At 40.7% G+C, this 9,644-nt stretch overlaps 1 protein-coding gene across 3 annotated transcripts in view; it reads left to right on the forward strand.

Moving 5' to 3' along the window:
• Positions 1 to 8,796, forward strand: part of LATS2 (large tumor suppressor kinase 2) — a 52,943-nt gene extending 44,147 nt beyond the window's left edge. For all 3 annotated transcript variants that reach the window (XM_086739527.1, XM_086739526.1, XM_086739528.1), the window contains 4 exons: positions 1,832 to 2,414; positions 3,016 to 3,198; positions 5,298 to 5,404; positions 6,146 to 8,796. In XM_086739527.1, coding sequence (XP_086595653.1) covers positions 1,832 to 2,414; positions 3,016 to 3,198; positions 5,298 to 5,404; positions 6,146 to 6,640 — 1,368 coding nt within the window. In that variant the 3' untranslated portion in view covers positions 6,641 to 8,796. The remainder of the gene's footprint in view (positions 1 to 1,831; positions 2,415 to 3,015; positions 3,199 to 5,297; positions 5,405 to 6,145) is intronic.
• The last annotated feature ends 848 nt before the right edge of the window (positions 8,797 to 9,644 follow it).

The raw sequence follows: 9,644 nt of genomic DNA on the forward strand, positions 1-9,644 counted from the left end.
CAGTATGTTTGTTGAGGTTAAAATGAAAAGAATGTGCTTCTAAAATATCTTGAAAAACTGGCATTTTAGTGACAGTCAATAGTTTGTCCTCACTGCCAGTACAGGTTGTGTTACATTGTTTGGATTTAGTGAATATTTTCCTGAGATTGAGAATAGGGAATGATATCTAGAGAAGTAAAACAGCAGCTAGTTGTGTTAGTTCTTCTCTTCTGACTCTTCAGCTTTCCTTCACTTCATAACTCAGAGATAATTCAGCTATAAACAAAAGCAACTTCTTCCCCTAGCAACCTCGTCAATGGCTGGAATAATACACTGTGAACTCAGGAGATTTTGGCTATCTGAATATCACATTATTCTCAAACTAATCAAGAACACAACACACTAATTATTTTACCTTAAAACAATAAACACTTCCTTTATTATGGATTGATGTACTTGCCTTAGATTTTAAAAACAATATTACTTGTTTTGATTTGGCTGTTGCCTTCAGTCTGAAAATTCATCCTACCTGTTCTGCAAGTTTCTGCAGACCTCCTCCATCCTTTATTCACACAGATTTCATTTTTGTACCATGAGGATCTCCCTGCATAGTCTGGCTGCCCACATTCCTCTTTAAAGACATAGACTACAGATGTGAAATTAAATCAAGCTAAGCAGCGGCCCTGTGGGTGTATGCTTGGCTGTCTAGCCTGCTTATCAGTCAGCTTCAACTCCCTGCACCCTCCTCCCCATTGCCCCTTCCCTCCACGCTTCCTCTCAGAGTGCTTCAGTTGGTGCTAGTTCATTTAGGATTCTGGAAACGGGGTGTGCAGAAAGAAAGGGGGCTTCTGCAGAGGGTGAGTTGTCAGAGGATCCTGGGGATCAGCCCAGGGGTTTCTGCTGGTGGAGGCCACAAGTGGCTCTCAGGAGAGGGTCAGGCACCGAAGCTGCCAGAGTTGGCACTGTGCGGGCTCTTATCTGGAACGGTGAGGAAGGTCTATTTGGATGCTGCTGCTTCTTCCTGTGTCAGGTCTCTCCACACTTCCATGTGTTACTTGGAGGCTCTCTGGGCACAAGAAGTGGACAAGCCAGCTTTTTTGCAGCTTAGGTGCAGAGGGGAAATAATATGTTTAGCACCAGGGTCTGGGCTGTAGTGGCTGGACAGAGGTGAGAGCTGAGGGTTACATGCACGTATTTTGGGAGGGAAAAAGGAGAAGTTTATAGAACAAATGGTCAGGAGATATGCAAACTTTGAGTGCGCAGGCTGTATATGGCAGAGGAAGAAAAACAGTTTCTAAAGAAGAACGTTCCCAAAACACTTGGGAATGTGTAGATCAAACTCAGCTTCTTAATTACAACACAAAAACCAACAGTTAAACAGTACTCAAGGTACTCATGTGAGTTGCCCTGGAGAACCATTCATGAGCAAAGTAGACTGCTGCATCTAGGTTTACATTTCAGTTTAAGTTAAGGTGTATTACAGTGCACATACACATAGCGGAGTGCAGTGGCAAAGTGCACATTTGAAAGGTGTAAAACCAAATCCCATGATGAGGTTTGTTATATTATGTTCTCCTCTCTGACAGTATTGCCCCATGCCTCTTTGTTCAGTGAGGTGAGAAAGGAAGACCAATCTCAGATACAGCAAATTCAGGTAACAAGTTAGGGCACAGTGAGTTTGCTGCTATTTCAGAAATACCTCAACAGACAGATAAGGGAGTGTATCTCTCATAGCTCTTTTCTGGTTCTTGGTTAATTTTTCTGAGAAATGCGTTTTGGGAATGCTAGTTTATTGTTCTCTTGCTGTGAATGTAACAGTACTAGCTCTTGTGGTTTGCTTTCCTTTGTAAAGGCTGGCCTTTGTGAAGCAGAACAGGAACAAATGAGGAAAATTCTCTACCAGAAGGAGTCCAACTACAACAGACTTAAAAGGGCCAAAATGGACAAATCTATGTTTGTGAAAATCAAGACTCTGGGTATTGGTGCATTTGGAGAAGTATGCCTGGCCTGCAAAGTGGATACACATGCCCTGTATGCCATGAAGACTCTGCGAAAGAAAGATGTGCTAAACAGGAACCAGGTGGCTCATGTCAAAGCGGAGAGGGACATACTTGCTGAGGCAGACAATGAGTGGGTGGTTAAACTCTATTATTCCTTCCAAGATAAAGAGAACTTGTACTTTGTGATGGACTACATCCCTGGTGGGGATATGATGAGTCTACTGATTCGAATGGAGGTCTTTCCAGAGCGTCTGGCTAGATTTTATATTGCAGAGCTCACTTTGGCTATAGAGAGTGTGCACAAAATGGGATTTATTCATCGAGACATCAAGCCTGACAACATTCTGATAGACCTTGATGGACATATCAAACTGACTGACTTTGGACTGTGTACTGGATTCAGGTGGACTCACAATTCAAAATACTATCAGAAAGGTAGTGTTTTTAGACTTTAATTGTGATGTTGTTGCATTATTTCTTTTGAAACAAACAAGTACCTCTTGGCAGAAATGCCAGCTCAGAAAACTGAGGTGTGTACATTGTCAAAGGGTCAGTGACAGTATGATGTGCCTGTCTCTCACTGACTAATTCAGTTAGTTTGTTTCCAGTCCTTTGTTTCCAATACAGTAATCTGACTGACCACTGCAGTAGTAGCATTTTTTTCAGTTTGTACTTGTTTGGAGGGTCTCTTTTGGTGGTTAAAGTAGCCCATGCCCCTCCTGTGTGTGCCATTGAGGAGTATTGTTGTCTGTTGGCAAAAGGTCATAAACAATTGGTACAGCTAATCTAAATATACTCCATTGTTCTGTATCTCCCGTATGGGAGCGTGCTTCCTTGCGCTGAGACAGAGGCGTTTTGCTGGCTATGGAAAACGAATTGTTAAGGGGAGGGCAGAAGGAAATCCCTTGGGTTTAAAGTTTAAATGCTGTTCTTCAGTGAGAGTAGGAGATGGCACTAGATCTAGATAAATAGTTTTCTTTTTTTTATGTGCTGTGTTTTATGACCATGAATGTAAACTTTCTCTCCCATTTGAAAGGGAGCCATATCAGACAAGACAGCATGGAGCCCAGTGATCTTTGGGATGATGTGTCCAATTGTAGATGTGGAGATAGGCTGAAGACATTGGAGCAAAGAGCTAAGAAGCAGCATCAGAGATGTCTAGCCCACTCGTTAGTTGGAACCCCTAATTATATTGCTCCTGAAGTCCTGCTTCGTAAAGGTAGATGAATTGTATTTTTCTCCTGTTAAAATGACCATTGATGCTTTGAAATGCCTTTTTTTTTTTTTTTTTTTTTTTTTCATTAAATACGCTCCACTGTTTAGCATCACATTGCTGATGTTGATAGTGGTCATACTTTGTGTGTCTGTGTGTTTCTACACTCTGAGGCCTTTGACTGAGACTGCTAATAAATGTGTCAGATTATGTTGCCAGTGATATTTTTCAAGTATAAAACAGACTATCTGTACTGGTAGAGTACAACTGTGACAGCTAGCAAGTTTACATAGACCAGTGAGTAGCCAGCTGATGGTTCTGAATCACTAATTCAGACAGGCCACTTAAATATGGATGATGTAAACTTGTGGAAACATGTTCTAGATTCCCAGCCAGAATCTTGGGGAAACCCAGCAAAAAGTCTTCCACAATTTATACTGGACACTCTACATTTAAAAGCTTGGCTTGAGGAATTTAGACAGTACTTGGTGGCTATCCATGCAGAACAGACATGGTCACTGTACTAAAGAGATTAGATGTTAAAAGTTGCCTGTAAGCCAGACCCTAAGCCTGATCTTTCTCAAGTTGAGACACCAAGTTGTGTGGTGCCTTCGACACGCTGGAAGGGAGGGATGCCATCCAGAGGGACCTTGACAGGCTGGAGAGGTGGGCCCGTGCCAACCTCATGAAGTTCAACCAGGCCAAGTGCAAGGTCCTGCACCTGGGTCATGGCAATCCCCGGCACAAATCCAGGCTGGGCAGAGAATGGATTGAGAGCAGCCCTGAGGAGAAGGACTTGGGAGTGCTGGTGGATGAGAAGCTTAACATGAGCAGGCAATGCGCCCTTGCGGCCCAGAAGGCCAACAGCATCCTTGGCTGCATCAAGAGGAGCGTGGCCAGCAGGTCAAGGGAGGTGATTCTCCCCCTCTACTCTGCCCTGGTGAGACCCCACCTGGAGTACTGTGTCCAGTTCTGGAGCCCCCAACACAAGAAGGACATGGACCAGTTGGAGAAGGTCCAGAGGAGGGCCACAAAGATGATAAAAGGGCTGGAGCACCTCTCTTATGAGGACAGGCTGAGAGAGTTGGGGCTGTTCAGCCTGGAGAAGAGGAGGCTCCGGGGAGACCTGATAGTGGTCTTCCAGTACCTCAAGGGGGCCTACAAGAAAGATGGGGAGAGGCTGTTCAGTAGGGCCTGTTGCAATAAGACAAGGAGTAATGGTTTTAAAATAGTGGGGGGTAGATTTAGATTGGATATTAGGAAAAAATTTTTCACAATGCGAGTTATAGAACACTGGAACAGGTTGCCCAGAAAGGTGGTGGAGACCCCATCTCTGGAAGCGTTCAAGGCCAGGCTGGATGAGGCTCTGAGCAACCTGATCTAGTCAGGGATGTCCCTGCTCCTTGCAGGGGGGTTGGACTAGATGACCTTTGAAGGTCCCTTCCAACCCTAACCATTCTATGATTCTATGATTTCACATTGGACCCTACATCATGTGATGACATAAATCTCCATTGAAATCAGTGTTTGAATCCTCCATTCCTTTTGGAGATCTCAAAACCTTATGTGTCTTGTCGTAGCAATTAAGTGATTGAAATTGTTCCTCTGCTTGGAAGTTGCTCATAAAATCATCTGTGGCTTTCTTCTGTCTTTAGAGCCAGGCTGTGTATTTCAGCAGGTTTTCAAACTTGTGATGCCACCTCCACTGAACCTTGGGAAGACATCAGTCTCTAAACCTTTTTGTTATTCTTTGAGATCCAGTTTCTGCTGTGCACTGATGTCGTTGTGGGACAGGTCATGAAAAAAAGAAGCTTCATTCTTTCTAATGATATTATTTCACCACTCACTTTGGTTGAGAATTAATTCTACTCAGAAAGATTCCCAGACAACAGGATTAGATCTTTACTGACAGCAGTAGAAGTTAGATGAGCCAACAGAAGCAACTTTATGATGACAGTGGATTGGAAGTCCTTTGGTTTTAGGTCACAGATGTTTGTCTGAGAAAAGACAGAAATCTGTGCTGTATTGTTTGATACTTAATTGCAAGTAGCTCTGTACAAATTCTCCTTGGTTGGTGGAGGACAACTTTTTGACTTGCCTTTCAGGATACACTCAGCTCTGTGACTGGTGGAGTGTTGGTGTGATCCTGTTTGAGATGTTAGTGGGACAGCCTCCTTTTCTGGCTCCTACACCCACAGAAACCCAGCTCAAGGTAAGTTGAAGCAAAATTCCAATCTATGGTAGGAAAATTTTAACTTTTTCCCTTCCCTTCTTCTCCATGCACAGACCTGTCCCCTCTCGTTTTACTAGAGAAAGGAGCAGTGATTACAAAAGCCTGATTTGAAATAGCTCTACGCAGGGACAAATACTTTCCCAATCAATGAAGATACTGAATATCAGACTGGAACTGCATAGATAGTTACTAGTTGGATGAGTCTTAGCACAATTCTGATTCCTTAAGCATGAGTTCATCCATCTAAATTCCTTAGAGTCCCTGTCGGATTTGAGTGAGCTGATATGCCATTGATAATTACAGTTGGCAATGTAAGTGTTTCAAAGTCAAGCAGTGACTGTTTTTTTAATAGAAAGGGTTTATCTCATGACCACTTTTCCTAGTTTACATTTTGGAAATGAAATTAAGTAATTCCTTGAAGTCATTCTATGAAGTCATGTGTAAATTGAACATGTTTTCAAATTGGACTATGGCAGCATTCAGAAGGGAATTTGCCTTTTCTAAAAATGGAATTGCTCCTTTTATCTGACAATGTTACTTGATTCATTAAAGTAATTATTAACAGCCAATGCAATCTAATCATTGCGTTCTTGAACCTCTGAAATGACTATTCTGACTGTGAGTTGACTAGTTGTGTATACTTCTGTACAGTGACTGTTGACAATCAGAAGGATTTTGTTTCCAGGATTCAAAGTTGTTTAATACCTTTCTTACCTCCAGGTAATAAATTGGGAAAGCACACTGCACATTCCCTCACAGATCAAGTTAAGCCCTGAGGCAACTGATCTCATCACAAAGCTCTGCTGTGCTGCTGAGGACAGGCTCGGAAGAAATGGAGCAGATGATATCAAGGCCCATTCTTTCTTTCACTCTATGGACTTCTCTACCGATATCCGTAGGCAGCCAGCTCCCTATGTTCCAAAGATCAGCCATCCAATGGACACTTCAAATTTTGATCCAGTTGAAGAAGAAAGTCCGTGGAATGATGCTAGCGGTGACAGCACCAGGACATGGGATCCACTAGCCTCTTCCAATAGCAAACACACAGAACATGCTTTTTATGAGTTTACTTTCCGAAGGTTCTTCGATGACAACGGGTATCCGTTCAGGTATCCCAAACCTTCTGGAATGGAAGTTGGCCAGTCTGAGAAATCTGATGTAGAAGACAAAGGTGTGGTGGATCAGACTGGAGCTTGTCAGCCTGTATATGTGTAAATTATTGTATAGAGTACTCCAGATAAGACTAATCTCAAATCCAGTAAGGCCTTTAACTGATCCTTTAGGAGTTGATCCTGCAGCGCTTATGCAGGTGGAACCTCAGCTGAGGCTGGAGTTGTCCTGGGCAGTCAGAAGCTTGCAGGGCCAGGTCCTAAAAATGGCACTCTTGAAAGTTCAGGTCAGTTTTACTGTAAATAACTTTGTTGATAATTAAACTTGAAATCCTGGTCTTCACCAAAATCTGCAAGGCCAGCTGTTTATCATTTCTAGGCCTATTTTTATTTGAGGTCAGCATCCCCCTATTCAGATTAACATTTACATACTTCTGCAACTGTCAGCGTTATTTTTTAAATGAATAAAGAGCACTTATATTTTGTTTATAGCAGGGGTTTTTTTCCTACTAAATTATAGGGATTAACTTTGACAAATCATGCTGCTGTTCTTCTTTTTCCCATTTTTATTTTATCCATAGCACTTATTTCACATTTAGGAAGATGCATAAAGCTGAAGAACATGTGATGAAAGGTCTCTGTGCAATAATGTAAGAAAGAAAAAAAAAACAAGAAAAATGAAAAAAAAAACCCTACTTTCTAATTTTCTAATTTTACTGATGCCATTGTATTCGCACCGTGATTTTTGTTTATTATATGTATTTTCCACATTTCAAAATTGTGACATAACCTTAAAGCTGCTTTATTTCCTTCTGCTTATTGGAGTGTAATAGAAAGTGTGAGCAAGTGACAATTTGGGTGTGATTTCATTGTCTAGTGTGTGAAGAATGTTGCATGAGCAGTGTTTTTCTATTTGAAATGGCCTTTTCTTGCCATTCACAGGCAGGTCCTGTGGATCCATTTTTACTAAGGGTCTAAAATTAGACCATTTTAAACTGTGTGTTGATAATGTATTGTGTGGGTGGTTTCCTCTTATGATTGTATCCAATATTAATTTTGTAAAACAGATTGCAAAGGTTATAACTGAATAGTGATTTTGTGGTCTGATGCAATAGATTGTTTTAGTAAACATGTATCATCGACACACCCGTTTCCCCTCAAAGGATCAGTAGCGAGACCGTTATTACAGAGCTGATTTGTGGCGACAGTCTGGATCGGGCTTATTCATGTAGCATGCAGCACAGTGTCCATTGTTTAACACTAGCAGCAATGCAGAGCACCAGTACTAACAGATGTAGCTCAGCGTCTTCAAAACAGAATGTCTGATGCTGTGCTCCCATAACACGTCGAGATCCTAAGTGCGATGGGGCTGATGTTGAGTGCGTGCAGCTCCATGGACATCTGTGAAACCTGGAGGTACGTGGCTTTTCCAGGCATCAGATACATACACATGACTGGCTGTGTATCCATTTAGGATCCTAATGTTTTAGGCACTGACATCTGAAAACGTTGGCATTGTTCATTGGTCATTCTGTCCTGTTACCTATAGGTAAAAATGTTGTTGTGATGGAGCACAATAGTCCTTCATTTCTGTCAAATTATAGGCATACTTTGAAATATCCATTCTTAACTATGTTAAAATATGCATTTTTCTTATATGTATAAGTGAGAATTATCCAAGGTGATATCAGAATACTAAAGATAATTAAGCCATACCTATTTGCATATATATTATATATAACTAAATAAGTAAACACACAAAAATCCTTAATTCAGATTAGTGTAAGTCCTATTTAAAGTGATTGATGTAATAACATTTGAGGAAGACACTCCTTTGATGTGTTTTTGCTTTATTTTATTAAATCTGAAGCTTCATTATTTTTTCCATATATTATTCCACATATTATTCCTTAATGTTTTAGCATATCCTATCCTATCCTATCCATTGTTTAGATATCTAAGCAACAACATATAAATTCATCAGCCTAAACGAAACAAAAATGATTGTGTATTTGTTTACATTTGTATGAAAGGAATGTTCTGAGGTATGCAGTGCTTGTGTTGTGACAGTTCACGTAAGATTCAGTATTACTGCTTTTTTATATAGTAATGCCATTTTTTTGTTATTTACATCTATCTGACATTCTTTCATGTGGTAGGTTCTTTCTCAGGAACTCAATTTAACTGTTATTTATTGATATATCATTGCCTTTGAAAGCTTCTACTGGCACAATTTATTAAAAATCTGAATCAAAATCTAAAATGTGTTACTTGTTCTTGAAAAGGATAATTTCTGCCAATTTTAAGGCAGAATTCTTAATTGGATTGTTTTTGTAATGTTAGTGGTGGGTTTGAGTTAGAAACGTAAGATCCAAATCTCATCTCTCCTGCAGCATTTGATGTGAGATCTCGGGGTACATTAAGACAATTTCTTGTGTCCTCATGGCCCTTAAGAATAAGGGGCAGGATTCCCAGGTAAAACTTCCATTGGTGTGACCAGGTCAGTAGGTGACATAAAATTCACCACCGTCACTTTCTCTGCAGTAGTGGCTCTGCCAGGGCAACCACAAGAAGTGCACTGGCCGCCTCTGGCTATTGCCTCCGATGTGTTTCTAAAACGTAAACCATTCATCTCCAAATACAGAATCTTTGCAACTAAGCAAAACACAAGAGAACCTAGCCTGAAAGGAAACAGATGCTTCCACAATGGATATATTGCTCTCAAAACCTATGCTGCAGGGAACACAAGCCAACTCCCATTTCACCAAAGACGAGCTAATTCAAGAAACAAATTGTTCCAGCTTATCACGTGCTATCTGTAGTAGGCTCATGTCCTTTGAAGACATGTAATGGGTAAAGAGAAGTAAATTTTATGAAATTTGGACCATATATTGGGAATGGCTCTAAGCATTCTCAGTTCTGCCGAACTTCCTGCAAAAAGCATCTAGTATCTTAAGTTATATCAAGTCAATGCTTGCTTTTAAAAAAATCTCTTCCTTGAAAAAAAAAAAAAAAAAACAACAACAAAACAACCCCTCAGATATATTTATTCCTGACTGAAAGTAAGGAGTTTATTAGTTCTGAAGTAGTGTTTTTAGTTAAGGCCACAG

This window comes from Chlamydotis macqueenii, chromosome 1 (genome assembly GCF_036417535.1).
Source record: "Chlamydotis macqueenii isolate bChlMac1 chromosome 1, bChlMac1.mat, whole genome shotgun sequence".
Lineage (NCBI taxonomy): Eukaryota > Metazoa > Chordata > Aves > Otidiformes > Otididae > Chlamydotis > Chlamydotis macqueenii.